The sequence below is a fragment of the Thamnophis elegans genome, chromosome 2, assembly GCF_009769535.1.
Source record: "Thamnophis elegans isolate rThaEle1 chromosome 2, rThaEle1.pri, whole genome shotgun sequence".
Classification (NCBI taxonomy): domain Eukaryota; kingdom Metazoa; phylum Chordata; class Lepidosauria; order Squamata; family Colubridae; genus Thamnophis; species Thamnophis elegans.
In genome coordinates this window covers 129626688-129648663 of record NC_045542.1, presented here as the reverse complement: position 1 = coordinate 129648663, position 21976 = coordinate 129626688, and the positions used below count along the sequence as shown (strand labels likewise).

General features: G+C 37.0%; 1 protein-coding gene across 1 annotated transcript in view; it reads right to left on the bottom strand.

Moving 5' to 3' along the window:
* LOC116524011 (contactin-3-like) overlaps positions 1-7887 on the bottom strand; it is a 109168-nt gene extending 101281 nt beyond the window's left edge. The window contains 2 exon segments of the mRNA XM_032239109.1: positions 1420-1495; positions 7573-7887. Of these exon segments, the coding sequence (XP_032095000.1) occupies positions 1420-1495; positions 7573-7887 (391 nt within the window).
* Between the last annotated feature and the right edge of the window lie 14089 nt (positions 7888-21976).

Below are 21976 nucleotides of genomic sequence, written 5' to 3'. Positions count from 1 at the left end.
TAACACTACTTTTTTTAAAAAATCCTTATTTGCACAGATTAGTAAATCAAGTAGTGGCTTAAAACGTGGCAGCCTTTAGTCCAGGTTAAACGTTTGTCTGAAGAGGATTAACCTATGCTATTGTGGCTTGTTTTATTATTTTTCCAGTCACCTGAGGTAAGAGAAAAAAGTAGAAACTGCAGTCACTTTGAATAGTGAAATGGGCTGCATATTAAATAAATAAAATCAGAAAGAGATTACAGAAGCAAGAAACAGCATTTTGAAAGCAGAGCAGAAAAGCACACCTGCAGAGTTTTTGTGGTGAGTGAAGAAGTGAATGAATTGTCTATTCCTGCTATTCTAAAATGACTAATGGTCCCTACTGACAACAGGGTAACCTGGCAGGGTAGATAAGCCCATACAGATGTGCTCATTAGTTTACAAAGGATTTAACAACAGAAGCAACTAAAATCCAGATTGGTTTGATGACTACAGGAAGAATGATCTGTATGCACAGCCAGCTTTGTTAAAGCTAGATGAACACAACTTAAAACCAAACACCATCCAATACTAATGATCTCTGGCTCAGCAGTGTTCCTGAAAATCATTCTGTGTAAATATTGTGAAGCCAGTGTTATTTAAAATAATATTCTTAACCTATTCCTCACTATAGAGAAAATGTAAAGCTTGCTTCTATTATAAATGTATCAATGCATCATGTAGGGATATTTACCATAACACTTGTTATAATACATTTCTTTATAATCTAAAGTCAATACACTCATAAAAATAATACAGACCTTCAGACCTACAATTTAATGGGTTGTAAAAAGATAACAACATATAATAAATATAGAAAGTTATAAAATTGTGTATGCATTTGAACACACAAACATACAAAAAAAGTAGGTGTGTTTTACACATGATTTAACTGAGAAGTTTCAGAAACAAAGTTTATTGGGAATCAAAGTATTTGAAAGAAAGGAACAGAAAAGCAGAAAAGGTTTTGTATGTAAAAGAGGAAACCATTCTACTTTTAATGAAAAGTGGAAAACCTATTATTTGATGTGGCTCTTCTATAAAGAAGAACTTTCTCTCGCTGTTTTATTGACTAATTGTCCTATTGCAGGAAGCATGATGCACCTAGTATCGGGATGGCGAACCTATGGCATGCATGCCACAGGTAGCATGTGGCGCCATTTGTCAGGGCACACGAGGCATTGCCCTGACAGCTGATCAGCTGACTTCAGACTTTTTTTGAGGTTATTTTTTGCCCAGAGGCTTTATAGGAGCCTGGGGAGGGTGAAAACAGCCTCCCCCACCCACCGGAGGATAGCTCCTAAAACCACCAGGGGGCCATGGCCACACCTGGTTTAACAAAGGGGGGGGGGAATCTCAATACATCACATGACACTGCCGTGACACGCAAGTTTCACATACCTGCTCTAGAGAGCATGCAATAAATACTAGGTGCATCATGTTTCCCACAATCTACTTCAATTACGTACTCAAAAGTCTGTATTCACATAACCGACTGAATCATACTTATGTTTTAATCTTACTTTAAAACAATAACTATTTGGTAATTTATTAATAATAAATATTATTAGAGTTTTTTTAGAGTTTTAGAGTTTTAGAGTTTTATTAGAATTTGTAGGCCGCCCTTTTCCCTGAGGGGACTCAGGGCGGCTCACATAAAACTGGGAAGGGGGGAATACAAACATCAAGAAAGAAACATATAATAAAATGGTAGGCAACATACATTCATCATTCGGGAGGGGTAACTATCCTTATCCCCAGGCCTGACGGGCGAGCCAGTTCTTCAAGGCTATGCGGAAGGCTTGGACGGTGGAGAGGGTAGGAATCTCCACGGGGAGTTCGTTCCAAAGGGCCGGGGCTACTGCTGAGAAGGCCCTCCTCCTTGTGGTTGCCAGCCGACACTGGCTGGCCGATGGGATACGGAGGAGGCCTAGTCTATGGGATCTTATTGGTCGCAGGGATGTAATTGGCAGAAGGCGGTCTCTCAAGTATCCAGATCCACTGCCATGTAGGGCTTTATGGGTGATTAATAGCACCTTGAAGCGCATCCGGAGATCGACAGGCAGCCAGCGCAGCTCGCGGAGGATAGGTGTTATGCGGGTGAATCGAGGTGCACCCGCAATCACTCGCGCGGCTGCGTTCTGCACTAGCTGAAGTCGCCGGATGCTCTTCAAGGGCAGCCCCATGTAGAGCACATTGCAGTATTCCAGCCTAGAGATCACAAGGGCCCGAGTGACTGTTGTGAGAGCCTCCCGATTCAGGTAGGGTCGCAACTGGCGCACCAGGCGAACCTGGGCGAATGCCCCCCTGGTCACAGCCGTTAGGTGGTGGTCAAATGACAGCTGTGGATCCAGGAGGACTCCCAAGTTGCGAACCCTCTCTGAGGGGTGTAAAATTTGACCCCCCAGCCTGAGTGATGGAATATTAGTCAAATCTTTGGGAGGAAAACACAACAGCCACTCGGTCTTTTCTGGGTTGAGCACAAGCTTGTTAACCCTCATCCAGTCCATAACGGCCTCAAGACCCCGGCTCATCACATCTACCGCTTCATTGAGTTGGCACGGGGCGGACAGATACAATTGAGTATCGTCCGCATATTGATGGTATCTAATCCCGTGCCTGCGGATGATCTCTCCCAGCGGTTTCATGTAGATGTTGAATAGTAGGGGGGATAAGACCGAACCCTGAGGCACCCCATAATTTAGGGGCCTAGGGGACGATCTCTGCCCCCCCACTAACACCGACTGCGACCTGTCCGAGAGTTAGGAGGAGAACCACCGTAGCACGGTGCCTCCCACTCCCACCTCCCGCAGTCGTCGCAGAAGGATACCATGGTCGATGGTATCGAAAGCCGCTGAGAGGTCAAGGAGGACCAGGATGGAGGAATGTCCTTCATCTCTGGCTCTCCAGAGATCATCAATCAATGCGACCAAAGCGGTTTCTGTGCTGTAGCCGGGTCTGAAGCCTGACTGGAAGGGGTCTAGGTAGTTTTAAATCAAATTATTATAGTAAATTACAACACAGTTAACAAAAAATCATTTCATAACAAGATAATTTATGCCACTCTGTTCAGAAGTGAAGCTAATTAAAAGTATCTTTGAAAGTAAGTTAAAAACTCATAGGGAAATATGATGGGTAAATATTGATTTCTATATATTTTGTTCAACAAACTATTTACAAATATAAAGATTTCTTAATCTAACCATAGATGTAATTGTATCATTTCAGTGGTATCTGCATGTTCAAAGGGGACAAGGCTTACATTGCAACAAACCATCCGCAATCTTGCCAATTTTGAACTCTCTTTCCTTCAAGTTCCTTTATACAATGCGTAAGAGACTATTAACAATGAACAAAGTAAAACTAGACCTATTAAATAGAAAATATTAATATTAATTCAACATAGGCTGCATACTTTATATCATTTCTGCTACTGTACGTATTACTGGTGCACCAAGGGCAAATGAAGATAATATCTGTGAGACATAAGAATCAGATCAAAGGAATCATACCGTTGCTTTATTTTTGCTGAGAGATTGTCCATCTTTTTTTCCAGATTTTTTCTCACCTGATAATATAATGGGCAGTCTAAAAGATAAGCTGTATTCCAGAAACAGATAATAAGCCCAAGGCCCAATTCCTTATTCAGTGATAAGTTGCTAATATCTACTCTTGATATTGATATGGGCATAATTTATCATTTAAAACTGTAAAAAAATTTAGAGAAAGTTTTATTAAATAGTATGTAATTCTTTCATTGTCTAATTACAACCTGACAGCCTGCCATATCAAACTGAGAACCTAGCTATCATTATATTTCATCATTGTATTTTACACATCTACTGTCCAAGATTAAATCAACTCCCACAGTTCCTTATGATCCAGAATTATATATCCAACATTGAGAATATATGCTTTTAAAAAATGAATTCTGATCATACAATGCATGTTTCCAATTACTTTTTTGGACTGACAGCACAAAAGCAAATTCTGAAAGACTATGAAATAGTTTAAGTCAGTAAGTACTTCCAATTGCATAGCCACAATTTCATGGAATATTTTTCCTCAAATGAGAAAGGGATAATTATCAATAATTATCAATTTTGCAATTCACTGCAAGGAAATATTGTGCTTATTGTTAGGAATATAAAATTGTGTATAGTTAAGTAAAGGCGTAAAATATCTAACAAAAGGACATAACAATGCAATATCAGCACAATAAACCTGGTGATTCACTAAAAGAACAGGATTTTATAGAAAGAAATATTTGTTCTCCATTGTAATTATGAACACCAATTAAACTAAATGGATTTAACAACACTCCAATTGGTTTCAGAGATATCTAGATTAGAAGTATTTTGCATTTAAAGTAAAATTTTACTTAAATTGACTGAAAAGTTTAAAAAGCTATTAGAGATAATGAGAAAATAATTCAACAGTATCCCAAACCAAGGAGTAGAGTAATAGCTGTTGTATTAACTAATAAAAAAGCAGAAAAAATATATAGAGTGGATTAAAATAAAAAGAGGAAGAACAAAATCAAATGTATGGTATGGCAGTGAAATGTAAAAAGTAGTACTAACCGGAGGGCTTAAATCAAGTGAATAACAAACACAGAGAGAAATCAACTTCTGCTATTGAGTTCTAGAAAGACTGATAAAGAAAGAAAATACTAAAGTACATTAACATTAACAATGCATCTGACATAATTAAAAATCAAGTGAAATCTGCTGCTTTCAAAACAGTTGTTTCCACTGATAAAAAAAAAGTTACACTTCTTGTACTTTCATTTTACAAACAGAAAATATTCTGGGATCTGATATAATGAAATCAGGAACAAAATACATGATAAATGAGTATAACTGAAGAAGTGATTTTCACAAAAGGAAAGCCCACATAATTTCTATTTTTATTGCTTGGTTTGCGGACACACACACAAACACACAGAGAGACATATCACTCTGCCTCCCTCCCGAATGAACAGTAACTGTGGCTAATATAAACTACAAAAATGCATTCTTTGGATTTCTTGGGCCAAATGTAAATGCAAACACCCATTGAAGTGATACAGTGATTTTCAATTTTGCCAAATAAATTGCTCTATAAATAATATAAATCACTGTCTTCACTACCATCTGTTTTCTGCTTGGTGTTGCCCCAATAACCACATGATTTTTAGTCCATGTGAAAAAAGGCTGCAAGAACTAAAATCTCACCCTTGGGCTTCTGTCAAGGTCTTCTACTCAGCATGGGAACAGACCAAAATATTCAATAAGCAGTAGACAGAGAGTGCCAATTTGACCTATCTAAGTCCTTTATTGCCCATAAATCCAAGAGGTATTCTGTCTCTAACTACAGCATATTTAGACCACTGGAGGGCCTTTACTCTGGCTCATGTCTTTTGCTCCTTTAAGCTGTCCCCCGAAGGCCAATACAGGAAAATTTCCACTGGGAGAGACAATGGCCTATGACTCTGGACACACAGAAATTAAAAAACAAACAAACATGTATTTCTCTAGTACCTGTATTACCAACACATTTGTATTATCCTTATCTTATGAGTGTTGATTATGAGGACACACAAGTTAATTTTACACCTTTCTGCTACTTTCAGATACTACCCCTGCTATGACATGCATTGTTGCAATTATTTGCCATGAAATTCCTTAATAAGCATACAGAGGAAAAAATGCTTGACGGAAGTATCCCAGAGACCTTATTACATTCAGGTGGTTGTGTTTTCTGTACGCTTGGTTTTTCTTTTTGGGGGGAGGTAGTGGCTTTTTTCCTTTTTTTGACACTGTCCGTTTCTACTTTAGCACACTCAGCTAATTAGGTCACATTTCTCATTAGTCCTATATAATAACACTATTATGGTTACACCATGTACACTGCTAAAAAACGTCTGAATACAATTTAAGGTGCCTTTACTGCCTATGAAGTTCAGAGCTGGGAATCTTCAAAACAACCTATTCTGTATAGATTATGCCTGCCCAATCCAAGGACAATACGAAGGACAGCTGAAGGTCCTAACTTACTGATAGATGTGACAAGGGCCATTCTCTATGAAGGTATCATGCTGTGTGGAGTCCTCCAATTAGCGCTTGAAGATTTTGTGTTTACCCTAGATTAGCATTACAGATGCCTTGCTGAAAGGCATGTCATTCTTATTTCCTTGATCTTGCCAGCTGCATGGAACTTGACAGCATTCTCTCTCTTGAAACAGCCTGAACCCCAATGGCAAGGGATGCTCCTCTCTCTCGGTCTTCTGCAAGCTCTTAAAAAATGCGGAAGGCTCTTGAGACTTGAGTAATGTAGAGTCCCCAGTCCTAGGAATTATCATTAAATTCTATATTTCTTTTACTGGCTATTATTGTAGTTTGTTGCCTTTATAATACTAGCTGCAGCTGTTCATGCCTTAAATCACTTTAAATGTAGCAACTTGTAAATTAAATTAATAAAAGTATACAATTTCATGCTGTAAATAGAAGCCCACAAATTGCTTACTAATTCAAAGATTTGTTTTCCAACCAAGTTCTACTATTGTTTCAATAGAACAGTGCATATCTAAAAAGTAAAGTATGCCAGAATATTTTTTTAAATTCAGTTCTTAGCTAAAAAAGAAAGGATGATGATGATTTCTTTTGACATGGTGGGTATCTTCTTTACAAAACAGATTTTCAGGTAACCTAACTAAATATAACTTATAAGAAAATATCAGAACATTTCCTTATCAACAAAGATACCTCTTAATTATCTATAGTACTTCTTTTTCAAAATGTTAACTTAATCCATTTCTCTTTTTATCCCTGACCCCTGATAGTGTGTGTGCGGGTGTGTGTGCATGCGCATGTGCACCAGTGGTGGGTTGCAGGCGGTACGCCCCAGTACGGACATACCAGTGCCTGCCTGGAGCACCGGGTACCATTAAGGCACAGTGTTCCAGAGGACCCACCTGCTCGCCTGAGCTCACCTGTATTTGAGCTCTTTTTCGCTTCCATGCATGCGCACGGAACACATGGCACCTGCGCGATGCTCCGCCAAGAAGCTGGAGCATTGTGGACGTTCGTGGAGGTGTCGCAAGAGGTAAGTACGCACGCATGCTGCACACATTTATGTGGTGGACGCCGGGCCCCGTTGCACTGGGATCCAGAACCCACCACTGGTGCGCACACACACATACACACACATATCAATTGGATACCCTTGCTTTGTTATGGAACTGGAAAAGCAGTAGGTAGTATACTTTGCCATCACGCAACTGTAAAAGACAACAGCAGACATAGTTTTCTTGAGAAGAACTTTGGTGTTTGGTTCACACTGTGGTATATTGATATAATAGCCATCTTTTCCACAGCAGGACATGACAGGGTACTGGAGTGTCATAGGCACAGTGCTTCTCACTGATTCGTAACAACCTGTTAGCTCTGCTGTGGAGAACAATATCTCTCTTCTCAAATCCTGACTGACAATGATATCAGCCACTTCTGTAGTTATGGGAGCATTGAAACAATCTCAGAGCTCTCCAGAAGGCTTCCTATTGGTGTTAATCACCACTTGGGAGTACTTGTGGCCCTTAGGAACAGAATCAACAGCAGCCTTAAGTTCCAGAATATACTTGTTGTGTTCACACAGCAACTTCGGAAGTTGGCTAACCAGTTGTGGATTAACGCCTGGGTAGATTCCACAATAGATGTCCCTGTCATTATCATCATCAACAACAAAGTATATCTGAAGAAATGAAGGCTGCTGCTGAGGCCGGCCATGATACTCCCTGTCCTTTGATAGACCTGCCCCTGCACTTTGAATGTTGGCATAAAATTTTCCTCCTTCACCACTCTGGCTCCAAAAGATGTCATTTGGAAGCATTCATTGTACTTCCAGAGAGCAGAAAGAAAATGCTTTGCTATTGGATGCTGGTGGGGGGGGGAAGGCTGTGTAAGCATTCAGGGTAGGGCTGAAGGGGAGGGAGGTGGACTTTACCAGCACATCCCGGGACTCTCATCCTGCCACTTTAGAGTATGGCACCAGGCACAGGGTAACCAGGGTCCAAGATCAACAACCTTGTCCCTGGAGTAATCAATATGAGGTTCATATTTAAAACCAGACAAATACTTATTAGTCCAAGGCATTGATCTCATTTGTGACTGATTAATATAGGGGTTATAAGATGTATACTTTTTTACAGCCTGTCTACTGACTTGGGGATGAGTTTGATGATACGTGTGCAGCTTCCTTTACTTGTGTTTTCCTAATCAGATCTGTAAATCTTTTTCTGTGTTTTTTGTCTTTTCCCTTTAACTGATGTTATACAGGGCGGGGCATAACCTTTTCCTAGGGGGTCACAGCAACACTTGTAATAACAACACAAATAATTCATACACCATTCGAAAGCCCATCAAAAACTGAGTTTATTGACACGATTTAATAGTCAGTATGACCACCATTAGCCCTTCGAACAGCATTCAAACGAGGTGGATAAGAACACAACAAATCTTCAAACAGTTCCGTTCGATTTTCCAGATTTTTCAACACAGTTTCCAAATTCATTCTCAAAGTTTCAACCGAATATCGATTTTGACCTTGCTCCTGAATCATCAGAGCTTCCACTTCATCCTTAATTATGGCCCCAATGTTCTCTGCCGGATTGAGATCTGGCGAATTGAGATCTGGCTCCAGCATCGCGAGCCTCTCGAAAGGCAATGCATTTTATTCTGTCAATGATCCTTTGTTCTTCCGAATCGAATTTTCCAGCCATTCTTAAAGCAAATTTAACATTTAATAGCTCATTCAATTCAGTTTTTTATGGGCTTTAAAATGAGGTGTCGCGGAAGTTGTAAACTGCTGTCGATCTTGCTGTGACCCCCTAGGAAAAGGTTATGCCCCGCCCTGTAGTATAAGGAACAGATTCGTCTAAACTGAGGAGAAAAATAAGGAGAAAAAATCTGCCTGTCTACTAGCATCCATCGGTATTCATCTGGCTAGCGTCCTGTCAGTGTGTGAGAGAGTTGAGGGTGTTTGGCAACTCAAACAGTATTTGTTGTGTGAGCAAGGAGGAGGCAGGAAGGAGCCTGGCCATAGCTTAGCTCAACTGTTCTGTAGTAAAACTGCTTCCTGCTGTGAAAGTAAAACAGAAATGGAAACTCTTCTTCTCTGCTTGTGTTTTGCATTTGGGAACAGATTTCTTTTCAGTTGAGGAGGGGGAGTAGAACTCCTTAGCATCAGAACATGTTAATAATAACAGCAACAACAACAACAAAACAACAACAATATAGGAAATACTAATGCTCTAATGGTCATTTTGAAAAATCCTTATTAGTGAGCACATAGAAGCCAAGAACATTAAGTGGCAAATTTGAAATTTGTAGGCTTTATGGTTCTGGAGATTTGTGATGATGTGTGAATGGAATTTTGCTTTATCTCCCTCCCTCCCTCCCTCTCTCTCTCTCTCAGTGTGTGTGTGTGTCAGTTAAGTAAAGTATCAATTTTAGGTAAAGCCATTCATTAACAAAGGATTAATAATGTCCACATTCCAAATACACATTTTCCCCATTCTAGGGAAATATTTATCTCTATGGCTAAAGTGGAATAATCTTCTAAAGTGCCTGGGATAAAAACAGTAAGAGAGAAGCAGCATTGGGCATCAATCATAAGGTAGCATTTCCCAGACAGAAGCTCTGGGAACAACTTTTAACCTCCTTATTGGTACACGAAGAAGAGTGAGAATATTCAGCAAACATGTAAGTGAAACAGCAATTAATCCTGGCCAGGAGATGTCAGAAAGGGTAGTTTGGGGATGGATGGATGAATAATTTCAAAGTGAAGGACAGCCCATTACATTTTACAGTGACTGATTTGATTGATAAATCTCTTTGATTCCATGTAAACACTAGTTTTAATGGCAAAGATTTGTGTTTACATGCCACAAATAACTGCTTAGGTTTTGATTTTGATTTTTAAACATGTTTCAGGTTCAATTAGTGCTGATGGAAGTAACCAAAGGAACTAAAAGTAATTATTAGATGCAGTTTCACCGCAGAAGAGTGTATATTGCTAATTAAAATCTCAATGCACTGTTCATTTTATTGTATAAACAATCAAACAAACCATATTTCAGATGTTCCCTTTTTTAGGAGTACAATTATTCTAACTCAGATGTCACCACACTCCTATACATATCTATTCAAAAATCCATTCAGTTCAATGAGCATTGCATAAGAGCAAAAGCTAAAGGTTGAGAAAAATACTTATTATGTATTATGTCATAATTTAATTATGTTTATTAAGTAATTTCACCTTATTTCTGAAAACTGATGCTGAATCAATATAAATCTAACAATATAGTCCATATAAAAATACATCCATCTTATCAGATATGCAAAAAAAAAAAAAAAAAAAACAGTACCAAAAATGGAACAAAAATAAACAGAAAGTTAAACTGTTCATTTTTTTTCTGTTTAAATTTGTTTTCTTTTCTCAAATTGTTTTTCCCCCCTCTTTTGAGGAACATTCGCTCCATTGATATGCCATGTTAAGCATTTGTAATCCATAATCAAGCCAAAAAAATGTTGAATCAATACCCATATCTTCCCATTCAGTATCTGTTGAAGTTTTTGTATACTTTTTTCTGATACTTCCATTTGTCTATTTTCCAATTCTTTCAATTATTTCCAAAATTTTTCTCACGTTCTGGACAGAATTAAGTTGAAACTGTGCTTGAAATCACTTCTTTCAGTTTTTCCCACCAAAATGGAATATTTGTAAAAATAATTCTTCTCTTATGTAAAATTCTGGTGGAAATTTCTTTAAAAACAATTATATCTATAATATCAATCTTCAGCTTGTATTAAAATGCTGCTTCAAACTTTGATCCCTTCCTGACAGTGCAACAAAACATCCCTTAGAACATTTCTTGTTCTCACAAGTCTTGAATTTATTTCATAAACTTCAACAATTTCTGCCTCTATATCCATGATGGCGAACCTATGGCATGCATGCCACAGGTGGCATGCAGAGCCTCCTCTGCAGGTTAGCATAGCCCAGCTCAGTTCCACCATGCGTGCACGTGCGGTTCCCACTGGCCAGCTGATTTTAGAGTCTGCCACACATGTCCGAGGGTCACAAATGCATGTGTTGGGAACGGGAGCATGAGGGTAGGGGAAGTGCCAGCTCCCCTATGCTCCATTTTTGGAGGTCGTTTTTGCCCATCCATAGGCTTGAGGAAAGCCTCCAGAGCCTGGTTGAGGACAAAAAATGGGACTTCCGGAAGTCGGAAAATGGGCCTGTTTCCAGCCTCCAGAGGGCTTTGAGCTTGGAGAAGGCAAAAACACCCCTATGGGGGGTTCACATACACATGCAGAAGGTCTCACACACACAATTTCTTTTTCATCTGGGGTTTTATGTCTGAAAGATACAGAACTATTATGTAGGATTATTACCTAACTTGGAAAGGAAAATCTCCCCTCAATATGAAAACTACCAATGAGTATGTCTATTCTATCAGTTTACCTTAAAATTCTCCTGACATATCTGGAGTTTTTCCAATGGAAGGTTCTGTTTAGGTCTTCATACTTTTGTTGGAATAGGAAGGCAGCAATATACTTAGACATAATTGTACCTTGTCTCTTCAATGACCCTTGGGGACTGTTAGCATTCTGAGGTGCTTCCGGAAATAAAAGGAACTAAGAGTTACCTAAAATACCACTAGTATAAAACAAGTATGAACCTGATCAAATACAGGCAGTAGTCTAAAAATGATTATGTATCATGGTGATAAGAGTGGCAAGATGTCAGTACTTCTCTGCTATCATTGCCCTTGCACAGTGCTATCTAGTGACCCCTTGCTAAGACATCTATACCAATTGAGTATGAATGGGCAGGAATATTATTGAAGGAACCATTGAAAAAAAAATTCTAAGCGTGCAAGAGATAAAGGCTTCTAGAGGAAATGGTGAGAGTCCTTCTTGCAATATTATCTGAGATGAGTTTGATCCTATGAATCCTGAGAAATGGATAGGATCCTCTGCAGAATCTGTTTAGGCATCTCCTGATTATGAAAGTCTTGTCCCTCCTGTGTGGAAAGTCTTAAAGAAAGAAAAGAGACCTGGGCGAGGGCAGTGTTGAATATGTGCTTGAAAGTGGTTGGGCTGCAACTGGAGAGGACTATGGAGGAAACATGCTGTCTAGATCAGTTTTAGATGCAAGTTCAGCCTTCAATGGCGAAGGTACTGACCATATTGATAGATTATCTCTGGGAAGGCCAGTATGGAGTAGTGAGATCTTACCTGATTTTATTTTATTTCTCAGTGACCTTGATCATGGAATTGATCATGGGATCTGTGTCACCCATCTATGAGGCTTAAAAGCATGAGCACATTGAATTTGAACAATTTTCTGAAAGATATTTCCAGTTGGAAGGAGGAAAGACTTACTGTAGCTCCAGGCCCCTTAGATATGGTACAATGCTTAACCTTATCTTCATCCAATTTAAGATATAATGAAATCACGAATGGAAAGTTATCCATTGACAAGGAGTCAGAACATTAATGATATTCAATTGTACATATTGAATAGGTTATGCTCCCCAAAATTAATTTTTTAGATATCACTCTTAAGAAATGGGTTATTGATAAGCACCTAGATTATCTTTGGAACTTCCTTTTCCTAATGCATCTACTCACCTGATTAAAAAAAAAAGATGGGCAAGGCTCACTACATGTCCTCTGATTTAGAGTGTGTCACTTTGTGGGGCCACATAAGCATACTTCTTCAGTCACCACTTACCTTCTCTGGAGTATTACTCTCCTTGAAATGATAGTTGAAAACTATTTCAGAAAGCCAAAGGGATTGGACTCTTGAGTTATGACTAGGTCTTCTGTTAGTATTGTTGCTGCTTTTATTTGTGATTTCAAATTTCATACAAACATGTGAGTATATTTTTAGTTAATTGTACATTTTAATTCCCTATTATATATTTAGGAGCAGCCTATAAATTATATACATTAATAAATAAATATTTAGAAATAAGTAGTATAAAAGTGCCGCTTCAGTCATGCTCTTGACCCACATTAAGGAACAAACATAAAAGTTGCTATAATTGAGAGTGGAATGAAAACTGGGAAGTGATGGCTAAGATAATCTGTTACTGTTGCTATATTAAAATTCCTTGGTCATCCTTCTTTTGGCAATTACGGATGAGGCTTAATTTGTATCATTTTCAAATAAAAATTAAAAATGTAAATTCTATGCATTCATCTCCTGAGGGCTGTTTCTGTTTGCCTTCCTTTCAGAAGTGTTGACAAAAGTAGTTAATTAAAAAGCATGTTATAAAAGAAATGAATAGCTTTTGATTTTCAAAGGAAGCATGGCATTTCTTCATACATTTTAAAGATTGATACTTTGCATATAGTAAAAAAAAAAAATGGTATTCAAACTTTCCAAAAGGGTCTTTCATAGTTTAATCTCTAAGCACATTTTTCATGCATATAATGATAATAAGAGAAAGTTAATATATTTACTTATTTTATAAAACTCCAAGACAAAAGTTAAATCTTAAAATATAATATCTTAATGTTTTGTCACACATTTTTATGTGACTGTATTATGGACAACGGAAACGTATAATGTATATAATGACTTTGACTTAAAACGGCATCTACATATATGTTATCAATAATACGTATGAGTGTAGAAGAAATAACTAATAAAATTTAAATATGATATGCTATTGGTATTGAATATTTTGATAGAAACAAGATTCAATACGTTTTTTTTTATTTCCCCAAAGAAAACTAAAGAAAATATTCATGTCACTTCTAGCATTCTATACTCTACTAAGCTAAATAACTGAGCCATAAGTAGTAATTTTCAAAAGTGTTTCTGTCCAATTATGTTTTAAAGCTACTAAATAAATGACTTTCATCAGACTTGCTGAATTATATTTTCAGTGCAGAGACACAAATTATGACAATTCTCATATATTATTTTTCCTAGTAAAAGTAACTCCCATTGTCTCTTCCGTTCAAAGAGTTAATACAACATACAGGTTGTCATAGTTTAGCAATCATAATTGGGACTTGCAAATTGGTTATTAAGTGAAACAAATGCTAAAGAAACCATGATTGTTTATGATCTAACTCAGCTTTACAAATTTGTATAGATTGCAAAAGTTACTTTTTCTTCATTGATCTAACTGCAAATAGTCTCTAAAGCAGGCAGTCATTAAATGAGGACTACCTGTCATATAACAGGACATAGCAAAGGTTCTGCCTAAGCCTAAGGAGTCATAAAGATAGGTTTTCCTTGTTCAGTTTATTTATTTTATTTATTATATTAATTTTGAAGCCATACAACTATACAAGAACCTGATCAATTAAAAAATAAAACAAAACAATGTTAAGAAAAAGAAAACAGCTAACTAAAAGCCAAACCCCAAAAGACCAAAGAGCAAATGCAAAATACAAAAAAAAAAGCAAAGAAAAAAGGCTCAATTGTGATCCTAAAGCAAGTCCTAAAAGAATTTCCAGGTGTGCAGAAACTTCCAGTTTCTGCAAATCTGGATATGCAGACATTTGCAGAAAGTCAACAAGATAGAATCAATGTTATTTTGCAGAATCAGAGGCAAGCCTTGTTTCCTAGGACCCACAAGATAACTCTGCTTAATTGATAGGGCCTATAGGTGCCCACTCCAATTCATCTGACTAGATAAGCAGAAACATATGGAGATAGGTAACCTCCAAAGAAACCAAAAAGATTTGAATTGCACCAGAAAGTCAATTGACATCAGTGCAGCTTGCAAAGCAGAGGGGATATGTATGAATACAATGGCATACTCGTCACTGCCCAGGCTGATGCATTCTGAGCAGTCTTAAAAGGCAAGCCCATGTACATTGCATCGCAGTGATCCAATCAAGAGGGGTCAAAAGCCTCTCTGTCATGAAATGGGCACAACTGGCACAAAAGGAGCAAAGTTTTTGGTCAATGCTACCTGTTTTTTGAGCAGGAATTGAGAGGCCATCTGGGAGTTCAACAAGAGCTCCAGATTGCATACTAGTTTCAAATGTTGAAGTGCAATTCCATTAAAGATTAAACATACACAGTCCTGACTTTTACATAGGTTTCCCAAGACAACAATGAGAAATTTGGAGACTACCTTTTTTCTGAGCACACTTCAGTTTAATGTGAGTGACACAAAGGTTTTTTCTATAATCAATGACACACATGGTGACCTTTTTTTGTATTCTTGTGAGTTTCTTGGTTATCCAATGTATATTAACAATGTGTATTATCAACGTCTCAAGTTCCTCAGCTTTTTCTAAACCCAATTTGAATTTCCACGTAGGACTTTGGGATCTAAGTATTATTGTGCTAGCATGTAAAGGCAATAGTATAATATTTTTTTGAACTGTTAAATCTCTCCTTTTTGGTGTAGAAATATAGATTCACCTTTACTAGTCTATGGACTACTGAATCATTCTCCAGATTTTCTAGCACAGTTAGAAACTTTATTGATTATTATTTTATGGATATTGCACCAATTCTTGTAGTCTTCTGACTGGTAATGATTGGAGTGTGATCTAACTTCATTCCCTCATGCTAAAGATTCTTGGGAATATCTTCTAAGGTGTGCTGATATATCTACCTTACAGTATTTCAATGTTTATTGATCTTCTTTGATGTTTATTGATCTTCTTCAATGTTTATGGATCTCCATTGAATTAGAATACCAATTTGAGGTTGGAAGCACTTTCTGAATTCAGAAGCCTTTTGAAATACTTTTGTTATTTTTCCATATTTATTTCGATCTTTGATGTCTTTACAGTTGTGGAAACATTGTTTTTTATCTCTCTAACAGCTTTCTAAAACCCTTTAAATTCCATACCAAGATATCTTTCCCCCCCTCTCTTTCAGCACTATTTTCTCTTCTTGGCAGTGTCCATGGTTTCTTATGACATCTAGCTTGTTTTCTTCTGTTTCTTTATCTTTGGCAGTCTCCTTTCACATTCATCCTTAACAACCTCTTTAAGTAATTACATTGTTTCTATGGTTTTCTATCAGTGACGTTCAGAGCTTCAAAGTGATTTCTCATGTTCTCCTTGAAAATGGTGGATATATGTTCAAGATCATATTGTGGAAGCTTGTTGGCTTTCTTCTTATTCGTTAGCTCATTTTGGAACTTTCACATGAGCAATTTTGTGATCTGTTCAGACCTAGCTCTGACTTTGATGCTATAAATAAACTCCTACACTTTCTTTTAGAAATACTATAGTTCAATTGCTTTCTATAGACTCCATCTGGTCATTTTGGTTGCTTGAGGACAGTGTTAGCTAGGAGGAAATTACAGTGGCTGAAATAAGTCAATTGAATAAGTCAATCCCATGCTTTATTTCAGTTTCCTAACTGATACACTTCCAACCCTATCTTATACAGCAAATACATAACAGCAACAGTTCTTCCAGATAAGATAAGGCATTTTCTAAGAAAATCCAATAATTAGTAAAGGCAAAACATTCCTATTCGCTGAATAAAAGAAAATAGAAAATTCCAAAGCACATAGATACATCTACATTTGCTAGCTGCATAAATTAGAGAAGCAAATTACAGATGTATTGATGGCAGACAGTCTATATTCCACTTTATGGTAGTTCCATCTTTATTGCTGTCACAAAATCAACCAGCTCCCATTAATTATTCCTAAAATATTATCATCTCATAAATCAAACCAATTGCTCTAAAATGTTAGAATAATTAGGTGTGGCATGGCCAGGATTAGGTAACATATCATGCCCAGGAAGTTTGCAACTAGTTGTCGTATTGTGTAGGTTGAATGAAAATTTATGTCAGAAGTTTCTGCAGTACATCATGTTGATCATCTCAAATTAGAGTGATTAAACATTCCTGTGTATGTATGTATGTATGTATGTATGTACGTACGTACGTACATAAATACATACATACATACATACATATTGTAGAGAAGAAAAATTGTGAAACTTTCCTGTTATAAAAAAAAGTGATACACCTTGAACATGACAGAGAAGATTTTTAAACAGTTTCTCCATTCTGAACAGAACAATAGAGATTCAAATATTAATTCAGGCAGTCAATTGAGATATGCTCTCAGTTCTCTATGGTCAGAGAACTGGAAGAATGTTTTATTTTTTCTCACACTGTTCCTTTTAGTATGCTCTCACTTATTTCATTATTTCCACATTTTAAAATTTAGATTGGATTGGAAAAACTTTATATAGTTATCAAAAGAAATCATGAGTATTTGAATTATGGATTCAACCTCAAGAGGCTGAAGACTTGCTTCTTATTTTTCCACTAATATTATCCCATCTTTAGCTACTTCTCTTAACATTTATGAAATAGGTTCTTTTAAAAAAGTAAAAAAGGCACAATGTTTATGATGCATTATTAATGTTGGATTCATTAATTTCAATGTATTAATACTTTCTTAATTTTTTAGTTTTATGTGTGGCATGGTTTCTGTTTTTCTTTTTTAAAAAAAAATCAAACTATTTTAAAGCTTTTATAAAGATTACTTTCCCTATCCAATTTTGTCTGTTTTCAAAGAAAAATCAGAATTTGGACACCAAAAATTGTGTATTGCAATCCTTGGCTTTGTTCTCAAACAGAATCACAATAAATATGCAGTACAGTAAGATTAATATTTTTATTTACTCATTGAGAAAAATCACCCTACTATATTTCTATTATTATGAAACATCTCAAATGTAAAAATTGTGGGAAACGAATAAGGATATTGTGAGCTTTAGAAGAAAAATGAAGCAATGTAATCATTAATACAAAACTTCTTTTGATTTTTACATCTGAAATCCCTAACATGTTCTTGTACTGTTTATGATGTTATGGAGCTATGGAGTAAAAAAGTTAGCAACTGGGAATTAATTTGAATACAAGTACAGTTTTCTTACCTTCTTTTAAATAACTCATTTTTAAAACTCTCATTTAAAAATAGGTGTTTCTTTTTTTAGGATGGACAGAAATCAATATAAATGTGAAGGTTAAGGGAGAGAAAATTCAAAGAAAATTGGAGCCAAACTGATACTGTTGTTAAAACCAGAATTTTAAAAATAAAAATTTGGAGGAATAAAACAAAGACACAGTGGGATCAAGGATCTTAAAGGAAGGGAAAGAAAACTCAATCCTCATACCCATTAACTCATCAATTAATTTCTCCATATTCAAAAATAAAAATATAAATTCTACCCTTAAATCAGTTTTCACAGCTCATCAGATTTGTTGGAATGCTTGACAACATCAAACTGGAATGGCCTCAAAAATCATCTAAAGCTTAAAGCCTGTATAATAATGGGGGAAAAAATGTCCGTAGTACTGGCAATAAAACCATTCATTCTATTGCTATTAGAATAACATTTATTGTTCTCAAAGCAATTCAAAGTTGTATCATCTTCAGTTAAAAGTAAAGATCCTTTACCCTTTTCACAACAAGTAAATGGTGGTTGAAATGACAAAAGCAAAGCATACGCAACACTGATTACTCAGCCACAAATATTGAAGAAGACAGAAATTTGTAATGTAACAAGCCCAGTAGTATGTAACTGAAACTGCCTACCTATTGTAAAAATGCAGTTCCTTCAGAAGAAATAGAGGTCACCTCCAATTCAATGTTATAATAAGAGCAGTATTTTACAACTTGAACATTTATAATGTGAATATTTGCCATTGAAGTATTCTGTACTCTCTGTTTTCTAATCCTGAATTTTGCTCCTTCATTTTCCCATTTCTACTGAATTTTCAGGAAACACGATTAGCTTATTTAGAGGTGAAGTGTTTCCATCAGGTAAAATCCATTGACCAATAATGGATCCAGTAATTTAGATATATTGATTCTTATTAGTGATTTAAATTTATTGGTGTTTCCCAACTCTAACATAAAATATCAACTGAGATTTTAAATTTTAAAATATTAAAATAATATTTGTTCTCCTTGCCATAGATAATTAATTTACCTAGTTAGAAAATCTACTGTACTAATGTTCCTGCACCTAAAATCCTGATGTTCTTCATGGGAAGGGATGTTCTTGAATAATCTCAGTGGAAAACTCAAGGTGTCTATGTTACCAGTATGTAATTCTAGTAATCCAAGGTGTGAAGGTCATGACAGCTGCCCATTAAAGGAAGCAGGCACATATTTTTGTAAGTAGTCATACAGGAAGATGCTGGAAGGAGATGATTTAAATAAGAACGATGAACTATTATTTCATACCGCATAAAACAAGACAATGGTAAATACGCCTGTATTTTACCCAGAAAACCTCAGGGATAGACAATATAAATTGAATGATGATCTACTGTTGGATGATGGGCTCCTCAGATGGCCCTCAACATACCACTGTAGAAAAATTCAGGAACTTTTAGAGAAGTAATGGCCCTCATAGTAATTGGAACAGTAATGAATCAAAATATCATCTATAATTGTCCTTGACTAACAACCATTCATTTAGTGACCTTTCAAAGTTACAAAAGCAATTGTTGCAGCACCCCATGATCATATGATAAAAATTTAGAAGCTTGGCAACTGGCATGTATTAATGCAGTGACCCAGGATCATGTTATCAGCTTTTGCAACCTTCTGTCAAGCAAAGTCAATGGGAAAGGCAGATTCATTTAACAACTGTGGAAATGGGGCAAAATTCACTTAACAACTGTCTTACTTAGCAAAAGAAATGCTGGGCTCAATCGTGGTCATAGGTCAAGGACTACTTGTATTGTACAATGCCCTTATTTTTACATATTGACAAAATAATGCAACAGATTATTAGAGTCTTATGTGAAAAGGAAGCTGTCAAATATTCAACATGGTTTTAGAAAGGATAGAGAAAATATGTATCGTGATGCACAGTGGATGATTGAAAAAGCTAAAGACTATCAAAATGAAGTCAATATACATTTATTGATTAAAGAAAGACTGTCCATTGTGTTGATCATGTCAAACTGTAGAATATGCTTGGAAAAGTGGAAATTCCAGAATATCTCACTTCCTCATGTGAAACCCAAACAGAAATCAGGAAGCCAAAGTCTAGGCAGAATATGGTAAGAGAGATTGGGTGAGACAAAGCTATATATTCTCCATTTACCATATTTTTTGGAGTATAAGACGCAACTTTTTGCCTCAAAAAAGAAGCTGAAAATCTCGGTGTGTCTTATACATCAAATACAGCAGTTTTTTGCCTCCCGAAGACCTGCCCCCTTCACCAAAATGGCCACGCATAGCCTTATGGAAGCTTTCAGAGAGCTGCTGGGGAGAGCAGAAATGAGTAAAAATGGGCCGTTTTTTGCCCCCTCAGCCCCCAGCAGCACTCTATAAGCCTCCATAAGGCTATGCATGCAATTTTTTTGACAAAAAAAACTGGCCCGTTTTTGCAAAAAATGGACCATTTTTGGCCCCTCCATCCTCCCAGGAGCACTCTACATGATGGGCCAAGGTGGCGCAGTGGTTAAATGCAGCACTGCAGGCTACTGCTAGATCAGCAGGTCAGTGGTTCAAATCTCACCGGCTCAGGGTTGACTCAGCCTTCCATCCTTCCGAGGTGGGTAAAATGAGGACCCAGATTGTTGGGGGCAATATGCTGACTCTCTGTAAACCGCTTAGAGAGGCCTGAAAGGCCTATGAAGCGGTATATAAGTCTACTGCTATTGCTATTGCTACAAGCCCCCCCTCCCCAAGGCTATTCATGCCTTTTATTTTTAAAAAAAGGCTCATTTTCGCAAAAAAACGGGCTATTTTGGGGAGGTTTGCAGAGTGCAAAAACTTTTCCCCCCCTTTCGGAAAGTGATTGATGAGAATTACATTGATCAAGTGCTGTGCCAGCAGAAACAAGTATTTAGATGCTGCAGGTTGGCAGTGATATCCTTCTCCGGCACATGGATAAATACACCTGGAAACATCTACCTACCTACCTACCTACCTACCTACCTACTGTCTCTCTCTCCCTACCTACCTACTGTATTTCTCTCTCTTTTTTTCTTTCTCTCCCCCCTCTACCTACCTACACTCTCTCTCTACCTACCTACCTACTGTTTTTCTCTATATATATCTCTCTCTACCTATCTACCTACCTACTCTCTCTCTCCCTACCTACCTACTGTATTTCTATCTCTCTCTCCCTCCCTCTTATATACCTATCTACCTACCTACCTACCTATTCTCTCTCTCTCTATCCTTCTACCTACCTACCTACCCTCACTCTCTCCCTACCTACCTACTGTATTTCTATCTCTCTCTCCCTCCCTCTCTCTCTCTCCTTCCCTCCCTCTACCTACATACCTTCCTACATACCTAGAGGTGGCAATGAACATACTGAAGTAGTAGATATATATATATATTTTATTTTTAGGGTTGAGTTTCAATAGTCAGTGAACCAAAAGTCAAGAAATACACTAGAAAAGTAAAAAAAAATTCAAAGCCTTGGGGTGGGGAGTCAGCTGCTGGGACATATCTCTTATCTACAAAGGTGAGTACACAGTCAATGCTGATCCCTGTGACATTTTTAGGAAAGCAAAAATTGGACTTTAAAGAAACAGAAATAAAGAGTATTGTCATTTTTGAACTCTAGTGTTGAAAAAAGATTGCTGAGAATGCCATGGATAGCTAAGAAAAGAATCGAATGGAACTTTAAACAAATCAACTCAGAATTGTCACCTAAGGCACAAATGGCAGGGCTCAAATTATACTTTTGACACATGAGGCAAAGACCTAGCTCTCTGGAATGGTCTACAGAGTGAGGAAAGGTGGAAGAAAAGAGAAAAGAGGCAAAAGCAAATTGGACGGATTCAGTTACAAAGTTAGAAAACCTGAGGGGGGCAGGTAAAGGGCAGAATGTCCTGAAGAAAATCTATGAGGTGTCTAACAGTCAACAATACTAATTAAATACACAGTTTCAACTTGAACAAGTTTCTTTCAAATTCC